Source organism: Dasypus novemcinctus, chromosome 26 (assembly GCF_030445035.2).
Source record: "Dasypus novemcinctus isolate mDasNov1 chromosome 26, mDasNov1.1.hap2, whole genome shotgun sequence".
Taxonomy (NCBI): domain Eukaryota; kingdom Metazoa; phylum Chordata; class Mammalia; order Cingulata; family Dasypodidae; genus Dasypus; species Dasypus novemcinctus.
In genome coordinates this window covers 51,228,599-51,250,361 of record NC_080698.1, presented here as the reverse complement: position 1 = coordinate 51,250,361, position 21,763 = coordinate 51,228,599, and the positions used below count along the sequence as shown (strand labels likewise).

At 43.8% G+C, this 21,763-nt stretch overlaps 1 protein-coding gene across 6 annotated transcripts in view; it reads right to left on the bottom strand.

The window, feature by feature from the left end:
- IFT122 (intraflagellar transport 122) overlaps positions 1-21,763 on the bottom strand; it is a 100,641-nt gene that overhangs the window by 41,040 nt on the left and 37,838 nt on the right. For all 6 annotated transcript variants that reach the window (XR_011647560.1, XM_023584294.3, XM_058288621.2 and 3 more), the window contains 6 exons: positions 15,863-16,054; positions 15,572-15,710; positions 14,247-14,449; positions 10,046-10,183; positions 8,643-8,807; positions 6,108-6,305 (listed from right to left, as the gene is read on the bottom strand). Coding sequence is in view for 5 of the 6 variants with exons in the window: in XM_023584294.3 (XP_023440062.1) it covers positions 6,108-6,305; positions 8,643-8,807; positions 10,046-10,183; positions 14,247-14,449; positions 15,572-15,710; positions 15,863-16,054 (1,035 nt within the window). In the remaining variant the exon portion in view is untranslated. The remainder of the gene's footprint in view (positions 1-6,107; positions 6,306-8,642; positions 8,808-10,045; positions 10,184-14,246; positions 14,450-15,571; positions 15,711-15,862; positions 16,055-21,763) is intronic.

The window sequence follows — 21,763 nt, the reverse complement described above, 5'->3', positions numbered from 1 at the left end:
CTCTGCATCTGTTCATAGTGTGCTTTTGTGTCTGCTCATCTTCTTTTTAGGAAGCACCAGGAATTGAATCCAGTACCATCCAAGTGAGAGGGAGACGCCCAATCGCTTGAGCCACAACTGCTCCCTGTTTGTTGTATCTCATTGTGTTTCCTCATTGTGTCTCCTTGTTGCATCATCTCATTGCGTCATCTTATTGCGTCAGCTCTCCACATCAGCCCATCACATTAGCTCGCTGTCTTGCTCATCTTCTTTAGAGGCGCCGGGACCGAACCTTGGACCTCCCATGTGGTACGTGAACACCTAACTACTTGAGCCACATCCACTTCCCCCAAACTTATTTTTTAATCCCTTCCTATCTCAACAAAAAACCTCATGGAATCAACACACTACTGTACTCTCTGGGAAAAAAGAAGAAGCTTCTGCTCCCTTTGCTCTGCTGGAAGCAGGAGGATGCTAGGCCCCTACATAGTAGTGCACAGAATTCTAGCTTTCTTCCATCTCTCTTTGTATATTGAGTTAAGAGATTATACTGTGTCTCTATGTGAACATGGACAGTTAGCATTTACCAACGTGTATTAGATTACTTTCTCGTTTCAAAAAGAAAGGAAAAAAACTTAGAAAATGGGGTGGTAGAAGATCAGCAAAGGGTAGGTCTGAGATGTTTGGGTGGGGTAAGTGGCATTTTGACAACACGGTTTTTCTCCTTTGGCATGTTTAATTGTGATGTTTAATAGATATCCTTGCAATTTAAGATGACATTTTAAAAATGAAAGTCTCTCCTAATGATCCATATGATGACTTGAGCCCTGCATATTGATGGGAGAATCAGCAGAACTTGTAGGATCTGATTTGGAATTGACAATCTCTATTGTACTTTTCTTCCTGTTAATTTTTAAGTTTTCTTCTTTGTTTCACTGGACAAGAAAGATGATGCTCAGTTTTAAATGTTAAAAGCGTACAAGTTGCTTTGTTATAATAAAACTAAATGTGTATACAAAGGGCAAAAAGTTGGAGGTCCCACCCTCATCAAGATGGTGAAGTGAGAAGCTTTAGAACAACCAGCTACAGAGAAGCTTTGAACAACCAGCAAGAATTGGCAGAAACATATTTTCCAAACTCCAGAAAAGTGCTAAAGGATTGTAAAACTGGGCAAGGGCCAAGTCAAGAAAAAGGCTCCTTAAGAGCAATAGGATCTCCTGGCACCCTCATATGGAAGGTGGCCCACCAGGTTCTCCTACAGAATGCCATCAAGTCATGCTGGCTGGGGCAAGGGATCGTTGGCTGTGGGACATACAGTGCAGTGCCCAGGACTGTGAGAAAACTGTTTCCTAGGACAGAGGGGACATTTGGCTCCATGTAAGTGAGGGAATCCCTAGGGCCATATTCACATGCCCAAGACAAAAGGTATATGCAGAAAGGATCAGGGAGGCCCCAGATGCATTGGCCTGGAGCTCTTCTCCAAACTCAGTGTATGGATAAACCTTGAAAGGAGAGCACTTGCATAAGTCAATCTGCAAAGGCAGGGAAAGGTGTTTTCTTTTTTCCTTTTTTTGTTAGCTCCTGGCTTTCAAGGAAAGCTCTGTCATAACACTAGCTGGATACAAGCTCAAGGAGCAGGTGTGCCAAAGTCTAAATTCAAGTGATAATACATTAAAATATCAAAATGGGGAAGCAGATGTGGCTCAAGTGAGTGGGCTCCCAACTACCATATAGGTGGTCCAGAGCTTGATTCCCAGGGCCTCCTGATGAAGGCAAGCTGGCCCATGCAGCAAGCTGGCCCACGTGGAGAGCTGGCCTGCACAGAGTGCTAGGCCACAAGGAGTGCTGGCACAATAAGATGATGCAACAAAAAAAGACACAGAGGAGAGACATTAAGAGATGCAGCAGACCAGGGAGCTGAGATGGTACACTCTGGATGGTCCCGGGATCGTTTCCTGGTGCTGCCCAAAGAGAAGACAAGCAGATACAGAAGAACACAGAAAGCAGATAGCAAGGGCGAAACAACAGGACATGGGGGTGGGTGGGTGGTATAAATAAATAAATAAATCTTTTATTTTTTTTAATCAAAATATCTAGGTTTCAATAGAAGATTACAAAGTACACTAAGAAACAGGAAGCTATAACAAGGCAAAGGAAAAGATTAAAGCATTAAAAACTATTAATGAAGAGGTTGAGACCTGGGACATTCCAGACAAAGACCTGGAAAAAAAATTGGTCTGATATGTTAAAGAACTAAAGGAAAACATGGACAAAGAAGTAAAGGAAACCAGGAAAATAATAGATGAACACAAAGATAATATTAATAGAGAGGTGGAAATTATGAAAAGGAACCAAACAGAGCTGAAGATCACAGTAACAGAAATTTAAAATTACCTAGAGGGGCTCAACAGCAGACTGGAGGTGGGTAAAGAAAGAATCAATGAACTTGAAGATAAGACAACTGAAATCATTCAGTGTGAAGAGCAGAAAGAATGAAAAAAAGTGAACAGCGCCTAAGGAACCTCTGAGACACCATCGAGGATTCCAATAAGTGCATTGTGGGAGTCCCAAAAGGAGAAGAGAGAAAGGGGAAGAAAGACTATTCAAAAAAATGGCTGAAAGCCTCCCAAATCTAATGAAAGACATGAAAAATGAACTCCTAACAGGATAAAACAAAATAGACCCATTCTGCAGCATACTGTAATCAAACTATAGAATGCCATAGAGGAAGAGAGAATTCCAAAAAAATAATAAAATAAAAAAGAAGCAATAGGTCACATACGAGGGAGCCTACATAAGATTAAGTGCCGATTTCTCATCGTAAACCATGGAGGAAGAAGGCAGTGGGAAGAAATATTTAAAGTACTGAAAGCAAAAAACTGCCAACAAAGAATTCTATATCTGGCAAAAATTTTAAAATGAGGGAGGAATTGAGATTCCCAGATAAACAAAACCTGAGGAGTCTTGTCACCACTAGAATGGCCCTACAAGAGATGCTAAAGAGAGTTCTAGAGGTTTAAAGGAAAGATCAATAGACAATAGGTAGAAGCTGCATTCATCTCCGGTGAATATAACAACATGGGTAAATATAAATGCCAGAACTATTGTATTTTTGATTTGTAGCTCCACTTTTTACTTCCTACAGGATCTACAAGGCAAATACATAAAACGTAATGACAAATCAGTGGTTTTGGACTCAGAATGCATAATCACGTCATTTGTGATAACATCTACATAAGGGTGGGGGGATGGGGGGTATAGGAACATAGTCTGTATATATAACTGAAGTTAAATTGATATCAAAGCAAATGAGATTGTTATCGATTTAGGATGTTAAATTTAAGCCCCATAGTAACTACAAAGAAAATTTCAGAGAATATGCGAACTCAGAGACGGAAAGTAGAGTACAGGTTACGGGGGTGGGGGTGGGGGGGTGGCGCAAGGGCAATGGGGAGTTAAGGCAAAATGAGTGTAAGGTTTTTGTTTGTGGTAAAGGGAAAATTCTACATATGGAAGGTATTGAGTGTACTACAACATTGTGAATGTGATTAATCCCACTGAATGGTTTGCTTGGGAGGGGTTAGCGTGGGAAGATTTATGTTGAACACATTTCCACAATTTAAAAAAAAATGAAGAAAAAGAAACTAAAGAGACAATGGCAATTAAATAAATTACATGGGGAAGCAGATTTGGCTCAATTGATAGAGCATCCGCTACCACATAGGAGGTCCTGGGTTCAAACCCAGGGCTTCCTGGCCCATGTTGTGAGCTGGCCCATGGGCAGTGCTGATGCGCACAAGGAGTGCTGTGCCATGCTGAGGTGTCCCCTGCGTAGGGGAGCCCCACGCGCTAGGAGTGGGCCCTGTAAGTAGAGCCACCCTGTGCGAAAAAAGTGCATCCTGCCCATGAGTGCCACGGCACACACAGAAAGCTGACGCAGCAAGATGATGCAACAAAAAAGAGACACAGATTCCCATGCCGCCGACAAGAATGTAGGCGGACACAGAAGAACACACAGAGAATGGACACAGAGAGCAGACAACTGGGGGAGGGGGAAGGGTAGAGAAATAAATAAAAATAAATAAATACAATACAATACAATACATGATCCTGGATGGGGACTAGCAAAGAAGGAGAAAAGACCTGAAGGGATATCATTGGGGCATAAGAAAAAAAATTGGAATATAGAATGTAATCTTTTTAGAAACACTGAATTTCTTGAACTTGATAACTCTACCTAAGGTAGTTACAGAAGTGACTATCCTGTTCACAAGAAATGTACAAGGAAGTATTATGTGTTTGAGGAGTATGATGTGTACAATCAGCTCTCAAATGTTCAGAAAATTAGATAGATATACAGATGATTGATAGAATGATATGGCAAGTGTGGTAAAATGCTAGAACTGGTAGATCTGGGTATCTGGGTATGTTGGAGTTCTCTGTATGGGGTTTGTATTATTTTGCAGCTGTCCTGTAAGTTTGAAATTATTTCAAAATAAATAGTTAAAATAAAATTGGAGGCAAAAAAATTCTGGAGAAGTTTACTTATTGACATGGAACCATGTTTCCAGTTGATTGCTGACTGAAAAAGCCAGCTTACTAGTTTTCAGCCAGTAATTCATAAAAAAGTGATGGCGCTGCAATAAGTAAATGTTAGGTTAGATTAGAAAATCATGAATTGGAAACGGATTGTGGCTCAAGCAGGTGGGCACCTGCCTACCACATGGGAGGTCCTGGGATCAGTCCCTGGTGCCTCATAAAGAAGACAAGCAAGACAGCGAGCTGATGCAATGGGATGGCGCAGCAAGCAGGTGCAACCAGACAATGTAATGAGATGACACAAGGAGGAGACACAACTAGCAGGGAATGGACGCGGCTCAAGCAACTGGGTGCCGCCCTCCACATGGGAGGTACTGGGTTTGATTCCTGGTGCCTCCTAAAAAGAAGACAAGCAGACACAGCACACAACAAACAGACACAGAGAGCAGACAGTGAGTGTAAACAATGAACAGGGGAGAGAAATAAATAAAATAAATCTTAAAAAAAAAAAGAAAATGGTGAAGGAAGGCGATTAATGTCTCTATTTCTTGATTACAGTCCACGTTCAGGAAAGTAAGTACAGTAAAGCTGTAGCCTTCATCTATAGGCAGCAACACTTATATAAACAGATGTCACAAAACAGTATTTACTGTTAAAAATGCTTATATAAAATTAAATACTCATCATTTTACTTTATGCATATATCACATATCCGCACAGGAAGAGTCTGGATGGATACATTCTAGAGTGCTTACGTTACTCCCTCCCGAGGATGGGGTTCTGAGGGCTGCCGTTTCTCTCCCGGGGCTGGTCTGCTTATGACAGGTGCACGCTGGTGCGGACTCGCCTGAGGGACAGCTGCATTTAGGCCAGCCCCGCCCGGGCTGTCCAGCTGGTGCTCCTGCCTGGGTTTCTGCCCTTCTGCATTCCTTGGCTCCGTGCTCCAGCCCCCCAAATTCTTCCTTCTCCTGGTTCAGAGGACTTCTGTAGACCCCATGCTCCCTCTTAACCCCCACACACCACCCCACACGTTTCTCCCTCTCTCGCACGCTCTTTCTCTCTCTCTCACACACACATACACACACACACAGCACCTCACACATTCACACCCAGTCTACACATTACACCTCCAGACCACACTATAGACATACAGACACACACACCCCAGCCCACACATTCACATACACACATTTTCTCTCACACATACAACTCCACACATGCTTGTGCATACACCGTGCTGGACTCCCACCTTTCCTGGCTTACTCCACTCTGCCCCGCACTGGTTCTCAGGAAGACATGCTCTGTCTAAAAGCCATGCATGCCCCTTCTGTCTCCTTACCAAAAAGGGGATCAGAAAGAAATGATGGCTCAGTGAGGTTGAACTATTTGCCTAGGATACACACACGATGCCATCAGGTTGAAACAGGGCCTCGGGTTCCCAGTTCAAAGAGCCTTCCCTGATCTCACAGCTGCGTGCTTCCCCCTCTTCCCTCTCTCCTCATGGCTCCCTTCCTAAAACACCAGTAAGGATCTGGCTTTCCTGGTCTCCCCTGCCCGGCTGTCGGCAGAGCTGACAGGTGCCTGGGTACCTGTGGCACCTCCACGGCGGACATAGAGAAGACATGGAGGCAGAAGATCTTGGAGCCGTTGTAGCCGACCACGAAACCCTGCAGCTTCTGCTGGTGCACCGGGAAGGTGCTGGCTTTGATGTTGAGGTAGCCTCCTCCTGAGAAGCACAGCATGTCCTCGCACTGGGTGTTCCAGGCCACGCTGTTGGCGTTCGGTTCCTAAGGGACATGGAGGGTGCGGATACTGCAAGAGCCCACCCTGGGCTCGGGCACCTGTTCCACCTGTCATTTGAGTCTGATGCACACCAAATTGCTAACAGTGTGGCAGAGGGGAAGGGAGGAAAGGAGGATCAGAAGGAAATGGAAAGAGCACCTTTACGCACTTTCGTGTTGTCTGAATTGCATTACTTTTGAAAAAATGAATTATTATCTCCACATATTAATCATTACATAGTAAGAGGAAAAAAATTAGCAAAGTGGGATTCCACTTTTGTTAAAGAAAAAAAAATGTATAGCTATACATAGAAAGTTTAAAGGAGCATATATTCCAAAGGATTAGCAGTGATTTGTGTTTCTGCGTGGGGGGAATTAGGAGTGCTTTTCGTTTCCTTTATTTTTTGTTTGCCTGAATCTTTTTGTCAAGAACATCTATTTTTCAAAATGAGATAAAGAACAGGGGAATTGGGAAACGGACTTTGGCCCAGTGGTTAGGGCGTCCGTCTACCACATGGGAGGCCCGCGGTTCAAACCCCGGGCCTCCTTGACCCGTGTGGAGCTGGCCATGCGCAGTGCTGATGCGCGCAAGGAGTGCCGTGCTACGCAGGGGTGTCCCCCGCGTAGGGGAGCCCCACGCGCAAGGAGTGCACCCATAAGGAGAGCCGCCCAGCGCGAAGGAGGGAGCAGCCTGCCGAGGAATGGCGCCGCCCACACTTCCCGTGCCGCTGACGACAACAGAAGCGGACAAAGAAACAAGACGCAGCAAAAAGACACAGAAAACAGACAACCGGGGGAGGGGAGGGGAATTAAATAAATAAAAATAAATCTTTAAAAAAAAAAAAAAAGAACAGGGGAATTATTTTTAAAATTAGAAAAGAATATATTGTCTCTGCATTTACAGTTCACACGTTATAAAAATAGAGTCGCTCTGCGAGGCATTCCCCACGGCCACCTCCTCGCAGTCTTCAGCTCTGGAGCCCCAGGGACCAGCAGGCGTTCATACCTTTCTGCCTGGTTTGACTCTTTTACAATGAGAATGGGCTACTTTTATAATGAGAAAAAAAAAGCACCCCAATATAGCTATTTTCATTTGTGGGGGGCAGGGGGGGCAGGGACAGTGGGGAGGGGAAAAAAGCCAGTAAAGAAAACTCAGACAGCTTCCATCTCCTGGCAGGGTCTGAGAAGTGCAGGGTCCATGAAGGGCACACCTGCCCACTCTGCGCCTGGGTCCAGGCCCCACCTAGGGCCTGAGGCTGGGGAGAACCCTATTTTGTGCCAAACGTTCAGTGAGGCCCTAGGTATCTCCTCTAGTCCTGCGGCAATTCTGTGGAGTTCCATTTTAGAGATAAGGAAATTAAGGCTCAGAGAGGTGTATTAACTCGCTCAAGATCAGTCAGAAAGTGACCAAGGCATGACTCGAGCCGTCTGTTCTCCTTCCCCTAAACCACCATGCTTCCCCAGTGATGCCGGCGAGTTTAGACTAGTTAGGAGTCGCCTCTGGGTCAGTGGTGCTCAGGTAACCCTTCCGATGGACTGAGGCAGCTCCCTACCACATACATCCCTCCGCCTTCCTGCTTCTGCTGCCGAGGACAAGAAGGTGCCCTGAGGTTCAGGGGACCTAAACCTGCCCTCAACCCTGGGAAGCCCTGCAGGGGCTGAAGAGGTCCAGCTCTGGAGGAGCCTGCTTCCAGCCCTGAGCGGTTACAGAGCCCTCTAGAGGCAAGAACTGCCCTGCGCCCTGCACAAGGGCCCCGGAAGCCCTTGGGCAGTCTTCTGCAGTGGCAAGCATCTTCCAGGCACAGGCGCAGCCCGAATGATGTTTAAGCAATGCCTAGCCCCCAAAAGTTCCAAGCACTGCACATCCTGCTGATTCATACAGGATCCTTGTGAAATGCGCAGAAGGGAGGACGTCCCCCCATCCTTTCCCCTTCTTTCAGATGGGACTTAGGTCACTCTAGGTACGGACGGGCCCCAGTAGGTAAGAAGTGGACTTCTTAGAATAGTCATCATCATCCTGACCCGTTTTCTAATAACCTACATGGTGTCTCTCTTGGATTATTTCGCTTATTGCTCACAGTAGCCAAGGAAGAAGGGGGTTACTTGTCCATTTTACCAGCGAGCAAACAAAGTTCAAAGAGGCTGCCTGGGACGTGAGGTGAGTGGGCATCCTGCCCGTTCCACTTACTAGCACACTGCAGGTTCTCATCAGGTACTGCCTCAGGGCCTGCCCTCACTGCTCCTCCCAGAAACCTGCCTAGGAGCCGGGGCATGACAATCTGCTTTGGTTGCTGGACAGCGAGGGGAGGGTCTCTAAGCAAAGGGAACGCTCTCGCACTTCACCTGAAAAAGCAGCTCCTTGGTGTGAATGTCATACACGAGGCACGTGTCATTTTCATCCACCACGGCCAGCTTATTGCGGGAGGCGCTCATGTCCAAGCACCGCACGGCTGTGGCCTGCTTGAGCAGGACAATGGCAAAGAGATTGTCCACAAAGATCTTCAGTATCTGGCGAAATTTCAGAAGGGGAAAAAAAAAAAAGAAACAAAAATGTGAGTCACCATGGCAACAAGGCCCTGGCCCACCGCCAGGCTGCTGGAACCCATGTTCTACAAGAACTCTCACTAACTTCCCCAAAAGCTCCGGGCAGAGAAAGAGACTCATCAGAAGTAGGAAGGGGGTGCCTCATCCTGAGGAGACCAAAACTGTGGTTTGTCAGATGGTGAAATGATGACAGGCCCCAAGACAAGCCAGTCTCACTCAAATGTCTGCTCAGAGCAGGGATTTGTTAATGACATTACTGAAACTGCAGGGCTAGGAGATATCATAAAGCAGAGATCTGTGTCACAAACTAACAGAGGAAGAAGCTGCTGTAAACACTGACAGGACATCTGGTATATTCACAGCAAAAGAAAAAGAAAAATAATGACAACTACCATTTGCTGGCTGCTTGACAGTCCTGTGAAAAGCGGTACTGTCCTCATTTGTAAAACCTGAGTCTCCAGAGGTGAAGTGGCTGCCCGAGGCCCAGACTGGCGCCCTCACGCTGGAAGTGGCAGGCCCTTCTCCCTCTCGGGTGTTGCTACTCTGAGGCTCCCACGGAGCTCCTGCTCCACGATTTCCATCCCCAGGAACAACCTGACAAGCCTCAGCCAAAAGCCATCTGCTAGACAGCTTGGCTCTCAAGCTCATGCAGTTACATTTTCACCATCAAATTTCCATGTAGCCCACTTAGAACTTTTCTTATTTTGAGCAAAGAACAGAGAGAGAGAGAGAGAGATCTATTTAATTTTGTGTAACCTAGATTTGTCACAACTATTTGACCAGAGAAGGCGTTTTTCTTATAACACCTACTGAGATCCTGGGGACCGAGCACTCTGGGATGCCCTCCTGGACTTGCTGCCTTAATCCGTTCACTTTCCCGACGGAGGTCTGACCTACTTTATTATCTCTGTCTCCCTCTGGAGCCAGCCACTGGGGCTGCATCTCTAACAGATGGTGGCCCCCCCACCCCGGGTGACCTTAACCCCACTAACCCACTCTGCTAATGCAGCACAGAGGCCCCGGTGCCAGCTCTGCCTGGATGTGGGCATGCTGTGACTCTGAGGCCCACACCTCCTCCAGCCTGAGCTGTCGTCATAAACTAAGCGCTGTGCATGCAGGGGAGAAGCCCCTTCCTGCCCCCAGCAACCCACCGCAGGGTCCTCACTGGTCGCCTGTGTCTGTGTCAGGTAACTAGCACACACCTGTCCATTCTTCAGGCCCACTAAGAGACCTTCCCTTCCAGGAGGACCCCCAATCACTTTGATGTAACGAATGAGAGACTCCATCTGCCACTCTCGCTCCTTCACGCCACCAAAGGACAGGCACTGCAGCCTTTTCTCCTGAAAGCAAACCAAGATTGGCACGGTCACTCAGTGGAGGAAGTGCTCCCAGCGCTCCCTGTAAATGAGGGATGAAAAACACTGACACAGGCCATCCTCTAACTCCATCCTGTCCCTGTGACTGACATCATTTGCCCACCATGGACGGCACCTCATGGAACCCAAATTCAGCCTCAGATCTCCAGTGCAGACCCCCAGGCAGCCACAGCCAGAGGTGGTACCCAAGGGTATACCTACCTGCCACACCTATCCGGTGACTGGTGGCACCTCTGAATGGTTTAAAGTTCTAGGCTTTAAGAAAGATTTTATTAGTACTTTATACTACAGAATTTCCTGAAAGATTTCTCCAATTTTATCACTTCCTACAGGCCTAGGTAAAACCAAATCCACCTTTATTTCTAAGAAAGATGCTGGTCTTTCTCTCAAAGTCTTTCTTCTCCTGGCAGGGACCTAGACACTTTCTAGGAAGCAAATTCTAAGTTGAGAAAAGTTTTTATGTTAAAAAAAAATCCCGTAGGAAGTAAAACTTCCTTTACTATTTTTTTTTTCTTTTTCTTTAATCTTTTCTTTTCGAAATACTTTCAAATTTACAAGACAGTTACAAAAATAATACAAACCCCATACAGAGAACCCCAACATACCCCTATCCACCCCCAGTCCAGATACCCAGTCCACCAATTTCAACTTTTGCCCACATTTTCCATATCATTCTATCAGTCTATCAATTCATTTTCAGAACACTTGAGTGTAGGTTGTATACATCATGCTCCTTAAACACTTAATACTGTGATGTGCATTTCTAAGAAGGAGGTTTAAAGGAAAGATCAATAGACAATAGATCACCCTTATCTAAGTACAGTTATCAAGTTCAAGAAATCTTTTTTTTTTTTTTAAAGATTTATTTTTTTTATTTATTTAATTCCCCTCCCCCGGTTGTCTGTTTTCTGTGTCTTTTTGTTGCGTCTTGTTTCTTGGTCCGCTTCTGTTGTCGTCAGCGGCACGGGAAGTGTGGGCGGCGCCATTCCTCGGCAGGCTGCTCCCTCCTTCGCGCTGGGCGGCTCTCCTCATGGGCGCACTCCTTGCGCGTGGGGCTCCCCTACGCGGGGACATCCCTGCGTGGCACGGCACTCCTTGCGCACATGAGCACTGCGCATGGGCCAGCTCCACACGGGTCAAGGAGGTCCGGGGCTTGAACCGCGGACCTCCCATGTGGTAGACGGACGCCCTAACCACTGGGCCAAAGTCCGTTTCCCAAGTTCAAGAAATCTTGAAATTTAATATGATAGAAAGCATTCAGTCTCTATTCCAATTTTTTCTATGTCCCTTAGAACCTTTTTTCCTCCCTTTCTAGAACCCATTCAGGATCATATATTGCATTTAATTGTCATCTCTTTAGTTGCTGTTTTGTTTTTCTTTTTTAATTGTGAGAACATGAATATATCAACTTTCCCATCACAACCCCTCCCAAGCATACCATTCAATGGGGTTAATCACATTCACGTACTGCAGGACCCTCACTCCCCACCTGAAAGTACTAAAACTTTCCCATCTCCCCACACAGAACCCTATTCCTATTATATATCAATTCCCCATTTCCCCTGCCCCCCACCCTTGGAAAACTGTACTCTATTTTCTGTCTCTGAGTTTGCATATCCTCCAATATTTTCTTTGTAGTTACCATGGAGCTTAAATATAACACCTTAAATCTATAACAATCTGATTTGGTTTGATATCAATTTAACTTTAATAGTATATACAGATTATGTTCCTATATCCCTCTGTCCCCCCCATCTTTGCATAGTTCTTTTCACAAATGACATGCATTCTGAGACCAAAACCACTGATTTGTCATTATATTTTATCTATGTGCCTTGTAGATCCTATAGGAAGTGAAAAGTGGAATTACAAACCATAAATACAATAGTACTGGGAGTTATATTTACCCCTATTGTTACAGTCACCGGAGATGAATGCAGCTTCAATCTATTGTCATGATCTTTCTTTTAAACCTCCAGAACTTTCTTTAGCATCTCTTGTAGGGCCTGTCTAGTGGTGACAAACTCCTTTAGCTTTTGTATATCTGGGATTGTCTTAATTCCTCCCTCATTTTTTAATTTATTTTTTATTTATTCCCCCCCCAGCTGTCTGTTCTCTGTGTCCATTTGCTGCATGTTCTTCTTTATCCGCTTCTGTTGTCATCAGCGGCACGGGAATCTCTTTTTGTTGCGTCATCTTGTTGTGTCAGCTCTCCATGTGTGCAGTGCCATTCTTGGGCAGGCTGCACTTCCTTTCGCACTGGGTGGCTCTCCTTAGGGGGTGCACTCCTTGCACATGGGGCTCCCCTACACGGGCAGCACCCCTGCATGGCAGGGCACTCCTTGTGCGCATCAGCACTGCGCGTGGGCCAGCTGCACATGGGTCAAGGAGGCCCAGGGTTTGAACTGAACACAGTTTTGCTGGATACAGAATTTTGGGTTGGCAATTTGGGGCTTTCAACACTTTAAAGAAGTCAACCCCCTGCCTTCTTGCTGGTTTGTGATGAGAAATCAGCACTTAACCTCACTGAGGCTCCCTGATATGTGAAATGTCACTTCTCTCTTATGGCTTCAGAATTCTCTCTTTATCTGTGACACTCAGTTTGATTATAATATGCCACGGTCTATTTGGGTTTACCCTCTTTGGAGTTCGTTGAGTATCTTGGGTGTGTATATTCATGTCTTTCATTGATTTGGGAAGTTTTCAGCCATTATTTCTTTGAATATTCTGTTTCTTTCTTCCTCTCCTGGGACTCCCATGGTGTGTATAATGGTACACTGGTGGTGTCCCACAGGTTCCTCAGGCTCTGTTCGCTTTTCTTCATTCTTTCTTTTTTCTGCTCCTCACACTGAGTAATTTCAATTGTCTTATCTTCAAGGTCGGTCACTGATTCTTTCTTTGGTCATCTCCAATCTGCCATTGAGCCCCTCCAGGAAATTTTTAATTTCTGCTACTGAGGTCTTCAGCTCTGTTTGGTTCGTTTTCATAATTTCCATCTCTCTATTCTCTTTGTGTTCAGTTTTCCTGACTTTCTTAAGTTCTTTGTTCTGTGTTTTCCTTTAGCTCTTTGAGCATTAGGACTATTTTTTTAAAGTCTCAGTCTGAAATGTCCCAGGTCTGGACCTCCTCATGGATGGTTTCTGATGCATTAATCTTCTTCTTTGTGCCATAGCTTCCTATTTCATCGTATGCTTTGTAACCTTTGTTGAAATCTGGACATTTTGGTAGTTTAATGGGTTATTATTGGAATTTAGACTCTGAGGCATCTGTTCCTTAAGGTTGTATCCAGCTAGTGTTATGACAGAGCCTCCCTCAAATGCTAAGAGCTAACCAAAAAGAGGAGGGGGAGGGAAGAGGGACTGAGGGGGAGGGGGGAAAGAGCAGGGGGAGGAGAGGAGGAGGAGGAGGAGAACCAGGACCAGGTGATCTGCACTGGGACCATGGGCCAGCTCTACACTGATCCAGTGAGGGGAGGGGAGGGCACCAGCCAGAGTGCCTACTGCTTTTAAGAAGCCCTTTTCTTGATTTGGTGCTTGCCCTGTTTAACTTTTCCTGGAACTTTGAAAAATGTTTCTGCCAGTTCTTGCTGGTTTTTCAATGCATTTGTGGGGATGGAGCTCTGAAGCATCTCACTCCATCATTTTGATTGGTAGAATCTCAGGACCCCTTTACAATTTTTAAACTAATAATACTGTAAATTTTTAGGTGTGAATATTCACCAAAAATATCTATCTTCATTTTGTGGGAAACCAATTTTTGTTTTAAATTATTAAAACATATCTAATGCCAGCAAAACAAAATGCTTTGCAATACCCACACACACAAATTCTCCAGTTTATGTTCCATGACTTTCTAGTAGATTCTGATTCATCAAGATGTAAGCAAAATGAAAACAATGAGTTCACTGAATTCAGCGCAAAGGAAATTGTTTTCAGTGACCAATTTCCAAATCATGAGCTGGGTGCCTTGTCCCTGAAGGAAGCATGACGCTGATTCAGCCTGACCCTTCTGACATGAAGCTACCCACCTGGCAGAGGATGATGTGATCTGCACACACCACCAGGAGGTTGCATTCAAACTTCTTGACAATCTTCTCCTTTACCCGGTAATGCATGTCTGACGAGTCATCTGAATATAACTCATAGATGAGGATTTTCTCTGGCAGTTGGATAGCTAATCGATTTTTGTAGATGGCAATTTTCTTGACAAGCTCTTTGCATTTAATCCGAACTGTCAAAGAAAAAAAATCTGGCTCTGGCAAGAGATTGTTAAGTAAGGTGAAAGACAGAAATTAAAAGCTATCATTTACTTAATGCTACTGGCAATTAAAGTGAGACACTCTCATCAAAAAATCTTTAGAGAGTGTCTAATATGTACAACCAACTCTGCCGAGCACTGGGGCTCAAAGTCATATTGTCATATTGTAAATCTTTGTGGTCCAAAGCTTACAGTTGTGTACCCAAAATAAACTCTCAGTGCTACTACCGCTTGGTGAACAGAAATCTAAACTGCTTTGCACAGCAATACTAGTCCCTAATGACCTGGAGGCTCTCTGAGCAAGTAACCCCATCTCTGGCCACTCCCCCACCCCCACACTTGACAATAGGGAACTACTTGTAGTTCCTGGTACATGCTAAGTACTTATACTCTCAGGTACATTAGGGAGCTGCCCAAATGGCTCCTATAATACCTTCCCAACCCCCCATCATTCCTGGGATCTTTAAATAGAGGTGTTTCCAGATGGGGACCAAAGACAACCCTCCACCTGGGACCGGCTGTGTGCTGTGGCCAGCACATCTGGATGCAGACACACTTGAAATAAGTGGATTCTTAGTCCATTTAATCAGCACGGCCACTTGGGTGGACAGAGGAGGAGACTAAGGTTAGGTTTAGACTGACTGCATTGGGACTGGAACCCTGATCTTCTGACCCTGCTCGATTCAGGGGCAGGACTTGCCAGCAGGCAAGTGGAGACTGAGGCGAGTGAGGAGCACCCTAGAGGTAGCTCTGACCGGAGCAGACAGAGGCCCACAATGAGTTGTGCAGATCCAACCCCTGGATCGGGCTTGTTACAAGTCATCCTCCCTGTCGTGAGCTAGCCCACGAACCCCTTGGAATTATTTTCAAAATTTTGTGAATCTGTGCATCTTTTGGTAGGGATTATTACTTCCATTAGGTTCTCAAAGAGATTCACAACCTCTCTCCAAATTCCCCTTGGAAAAAAAACAAGAGCTTTTTCAAAAGTTCTAAAGAGAAACATTTCCTGTCCTTTTTACTTGCTCTGTCACCAGTTCTCTCACCTTCTCCTCTTCTCAATGTCTGGTGGGCAGAAGGGCCACACCTGCCTTTTACCTTTTTGCTCAGTGATCAGGTGCTGCACGATGACATCAGTCATGCTGTCCCTGTAGGCATACCGGTCTTTGTAGAGCCCATGGACTGTGCTGAAAATCAGCTGGTAGAAGGAAATGGTGCCATCCTGGCAGCCTACCACCTGAAGAGAAAGAGAGTTGTCAATGCCCAGCTCTCTGCGAACAAAGACTAATCTCCCATATGTCAGGAACAAACATCCATGTTCCGACTGGCTGAGCACTGATAGTGCTTAGTGCCTTCTCAAGCAATGGCCCAAATGAATAAACTTCTTACCACGTAGTTGGAATCGGGTTTCACTTTACACGTCCACACCCAGGAGTTCTGCTCCCCAACAGTCCCAAGCTGCACTCCATCCTTGGTGAAAAGGGATACTTGCTTGTCTGACCCTCCCAGCAAAATGTACTCCCCTTTCGTAAAGTAGCTGATGCAACAGGGGTCAAAGTTCAGTGACCGATCCTTTCCAATCTGAGGAAAGAACACACACCAAAGGAAAAACCATTTCTGAATCCAGAACAATCTCAATACAACTAAGGGCTTTCCCCACTGACTTTAATGGGGAGAGTTGGGAACACGGGGGAGAATAGGTCAACCTTACCTCCTGTTGTTCCATCATCAACACAGGCCCATGCTCCTCCCCTCCAAGCAGCCAAACCCTGGCCCACTAGAGGCAGCAGAGCCTTCAGCAGTCCGAGCCAACTGCTGCAGGAGGGTCTTAGCTCCTCAGCCCATCCAGCAGGCTCTGGAGGCCAGGGGTGGTCTTTCTCCCGGAGGCACCCTTCTTCTGCACAAGCCCTTCAATGGTACCACCCAGCACTTTTTATTCCTGAGTATTTCACAAAACTAAATTTATTCCATTCAAACGACTGTCCTTTATTCTGAAACTATGTCCATCTTACTTTGTTTTATAACAGTTTTTTTGAGATATAATCCACACACCAGAAATTCACCCATTTCAAGTGTACAATTCAATGGTTTTTAGTATATTCCCAGAATTGTGCAACCATCACTACAAGCCATTTTAGAACATTTTCATCACCCAAAAAGTAACCCTGTACCCACTAGCAGTCATTCACCATTATCTACAATCTAACAGCACCTGACAATCACCGATCTACTTTCTGTCTATACAGATTGGTCTATACTGGGTATTTCATGTAATGAAATACAGTAAGTCCGGAAAACGCCTTCACATCTCATCTCTTCCGTTTCCCAGAATATACAAGGTTCAGCTATGTATCAGTATTTCCTTCCTTTTTATGGTTAAATAATAGTCCACTGTATGGATATACCACATGCTTATCCTTATATCTGTTGATGCGCATTTGGGTTGTTTCTACTTTTTGGCTCTTGTGATTAGTGCTGTTATGAACATTCTTTTTTATTTTTATTTTTTAAAATTATTTATTTATTTATTTTAATTACATTATGAAAAATATGAGGTCCCATTCAACCCCACCACCCCCGCCCCCCACTCCCCCCACAGCAACACTCTCTCCCATCATCATGACACATCCATTGCACCTGGTAAGTTCATCTCTGAGCATCACTGCACCCCATAGTCAATGGTCCACATCATAGCCCAGACTCTCTCACTGAACATTCTTTTTTAAAGATTTATTTATTTATCCCTCTGCCCTGCCTCATTGCTTGTGGTCATATCTGCTCTTTGTGTCCATTTGCTTTGTGCTCTCTGTGTCTGCTTGTCTTCTCTTTAGGAGGCACTGGGAACCGAACCTGGGACCTCCCATGTGTAAGAGAGGCACTCAGTCATATGGGCCACCTCAACTCCCTGGTTTGTTATGTCTCTTATTGTCTTTCCTCTTTGTGTCTCTTTGCTGCATCATCTTATTGAATCAGCTCGCTGTGCCTGCCTGCCGCACCAGCTCTCCTTCTGCAGGAGGCGTGGGAACTGAACCCAGGACTCCCCATGTTATAGGCAGAAGCTTAATCGCTTGAGCCACATCCACTTCCCTATGAACATTCTTGTGTAAGTTTTTTTCTTTGAATACCTGTTTTCAATTCTCTTGAGTGTATACCTAGGAGTAGAACTGCTGGGTCATGTGGTAACTCTGTGTTTAACCTTCTGGGGAACTGCCAGACTTTTCCAAAGTGACTGTAACATTTTATATTTGTAGTATATGATGGTTCCAATTTCTGCTTCCCAGTAGACATGAAGAAGTATATCACTGTGGTTTTGATTTGCATCTCCCTGATGGCTAATTATGTCAAACATCTTTCACAAGTTTATTAGTCATTTGCAGATCATCTTTGGGGAAATGTCTATTCAGACCTTTTGCCTATTTTTTACTTGGGTTTGTCTTTGTATTATTGTGATTATTATAACAGTTCTTTATATATTCTAGATACAAGTCTCTTGTCAGATATATCATTTGCAAAATTTTTCTCCCATTCTGTGAGCTGTCTTTTTGGTTTTTTGATGGTGACTTCTCAGCTTTCAGAATGAAGGTCAAACTCCTAAGCTCAGTCCCCAGGTCCTTCTCTCAACCCAAATAAACTTCTTGCATTCCCCCAGTGGATATGCTTTCTGGTCTCCACCGCCCTACAGGGGCTTATTCTCTACACAACCCCAGTTCCAGCCAGGAATGCCTTTTCCCTCTCCTTTCTGCCTGTTTAACTCTTGGTCTGCCTTCAACACTTGGCCTAGGTATCATCTCCCCCAGGAAACATCCCCAATGCCCCTGCCCAAGGCCTGACTTAGATCCACCTCCCCTGTTCTCTCCTGGCCCCCTATACTCACCACTTCCACAATTCACTGCTGTATCACTGCTCCGTGGTCCTAGGTTTAATTTAATGTCTCCCCAACTAAAGCCCAAGCTCCTTATTGTCACTGGAGTTCTTCGGCACCCCTAAGGGTGGCTTTTGTGACTAAAAACACGATTTGTGATTACCCATAATTAAACTAATATTTAATTGATTAAAGAAATACCTCTAGAAACTTGGTTTCAATTTACAAATATTTTCCTATTTATAAATCTCATAAAAGGGAACAACCAGTTTTAAAGGGGTCTTTTAAAAATGTTTAAAAAGTTGAATGTTTAATGAAATCAATTTTGAACAGACTATAAAATCCCTGAAATATTTATCCTCATTTACAGTTAGTTAATTCCCTTAAACTAATTTAAACTGCAATTATAAATTTAATATATACAATTTTCTTTTCTAAGAATTTCAAATGCCTAGTAAACAAATCTTGCCCTGGTATTTACACAAGGCTAATAATCTAATAAATAAACTAAAAAATATTGTGAGTCATGACATGGAACACTTGCAGCTTTGGATCATGGCTCCTTTTGAACTACCCTTCCTGCAGGTAACAACTATAAATTCTGGATCAAATTGAAACAACCACCACTGAAGGTACTGAGAGGAACCAAAAGCAGACAGAAACTAGAGATGTACATGTGAAAAAGAAATGGCAGGAGGCGGATATGGGTCAACCAGCTGGGCACCGGCCTACCACATGGGAGGTCCCAGGTTCGGGTCCCAGTGCCTTCTAAAGATGAGCTGATGCTGTACCCATTGCAATGAGCTAGGTGCCTCACCCACTACAATGAGCAGACATTTAAACAAGCAGATGCCACAAGCCAGCAGATACCACAGCACACGGGGAACAGATATGCCTCAGGCCACTGGGTACTTGCCTCCCACATGGGAGGTCCTGGGTTCACCTCCTGGTGCCTCCTGGAGAAGGTGAGCAAACAATGAGTAGATAGACGAAAAAACCATCTGGGGGAACAGGAGGATAAATAAAAATAATAATAATTAATAAATAAATAAATCTTTTAAAAAAAGGAACGGTACTAATTGAGTTTCCCATTTTTAAAAAATAGCTTTTTGCCTGAGTGCAGGCCCCCATCAACACCATGCTGGGTGACTATAGAATTCAGGGTGACCACAGGCACTGGAGACTGAGGTGGGAAAAAAACAGAAAAGAGACAGATACAGAGGGGATTCTGTTCTGCACATAAACTGCTGAATATCTGAAGATGTTTGAACTACACGTGTGTGGCAGATGCCAAGAGCCTAGCTGAGGCTAAAAGAAAGGAACATTTTAGCTGCTGCCCACCACAGGAAAGATGGAGTTGGAATTCGGAGTCCAGCAAAGTTAACTGCCTACTAAAACAAAAAACCAATCACTTCATAGGAACATGACAGAAACCAGAGTCATTACAAGGTATCATTCACAATGTCCAGGATACAATCCAAAATTTCAAGAAGAAGGAAAATCTGAACTACATACAAGAGAAAAGATAATCAAAGGAGACTGACCCCAAGATGATCCAGATGTTGAAATTGAAGAAAAAAAATTTAAAACAGCTATTAAAACTATGTTCAAGGATAGAAAGGAAAATATGCTTTAATGAATGAATGTATGAGTGAATGAATAGAAACATTCAGCAGAAAAATAGAAACTATAAAAAAGAATCAAATGGAAATTCTTGAATTGAAAAATACAATAACTAAAATTTAAAATTCAGATGGACTTAGCAGCAATATTAGAGATGAAAGAAGAATCAATGAAGTTGAATATGGGTCAAAAGAAATAATCCAATCTGAAGAACAGAAGGAGAAAAAGATATTAAAAAAATGAACAGGGCCTCAGTGACCTATAAAACAAAATCAGAATGTCTTACATATGTATAATTGGAGTCTCAGAAGGAAAGGAAAGCTGAGGAAAAAAATATTTGAAGGAATAATGGTAAAAAATTTCCCATATTTGGTGAAAGATGTAAATATACAGATTCAAGAAGCTCTGTAAAATCCCAAGTAGGAAAATGTAATGATTCTCAAATTCTCTTAAACATTCCAATATTGCTTAAGAATTTAACAAAAATATCATATCTTTCCATTTAAAACCGCAAGTATAAAATTACTTACTTACTTACAATGCCTAAATGGCCATCACAAAACTAATCTCTAATATGAATCTGGCAGCAGTCTACCTAAGGTTCCAAACCAGGCTTAACCACATGCTAAACTCCATGACCTTGGGAAAATTACCCAATTTCTCTGTGCCTCAATTTTCTTACATATAAAAAATGATGATAATAGTACCTACTTCACAGGGCTGTTTTAAGGATTATAAGAGTTAATCCTTGTAAAAGAGTTCATTTTACTGTACCTAGAACTCAATAAACTTAGCTATTATTATTATTAAACCAGATTCTCTTGAATATTACAAACACTTTAATTTCCAAATACACAAATTATACCTAAGCCCAGAACAAAAGTATGGGTTTGATTTATTTCATCATCCTATATTTAATTCTAAGAAAAGTTTACTGTTTCTAACTGGGGTTACCATCCTGGCAGAATGAAATTGATTATCATTCAAAAACTCTGGTCCAGAACAAGAGCTCTCGGGTTGCATACATGCAACAAGATATTTCTTACGGTCCTGACCATCATGTTGAGCTTTTTATTGTCACTATGCAGTAAGACCCCTTGCCTCTTACAAGAGGTATTTGTTCCCAGGAATCTCCAGTACCCATACCCAGTAAAACAAACATAATTATGCACTAACAGCATAAGTTAACACTGTTAACATGACACACAGTAGGTGTGCCAATAAATACTTCTTGAATGACAATACACATACATTAAGTGCATGAAAAGACAAAGCCAGGGAAACTAGAAGCCAAATCATTAAAATGAGGGTCTTGGGAAATCGGCCATGGGATACCAAGAAAACAACACACTATCCACTATCTCTACCTTTTCTTTGCTCACATATAAAAGAAACGGCCAATGGCAAGACAAGGGTAGAAAAAAATGGCCCCAAAACTGGGTTTACATGTACCTGAACCTCCTCCCTTCAGCCACAACATCTTTTGAGGAACAAGGTGCTGTGGAATGCAAGGCTCCATTGAACAAGTCTGTGATTCTCATTTGCTGGCCATGGTATGTAACCAATCCCTAGCGCTTGGCTCTAGCCTTCAGCATCTGCTGCCCACTAAGAGGTTTTCCTACCTCCAGGCTCTCTATATTTTAATCCATCCTCCACAGAAATGAGGGATCTTTCTGAAACAGAAATCTGACCATGTTACACCCCTGTCTAAAACCAGTTGCAGCTCCTGAATACTTATATGATATTCAACCTCTTTATTCACAGTACCCAGGATCTTTATAATCATGTCACCACCTCCCTTTCCA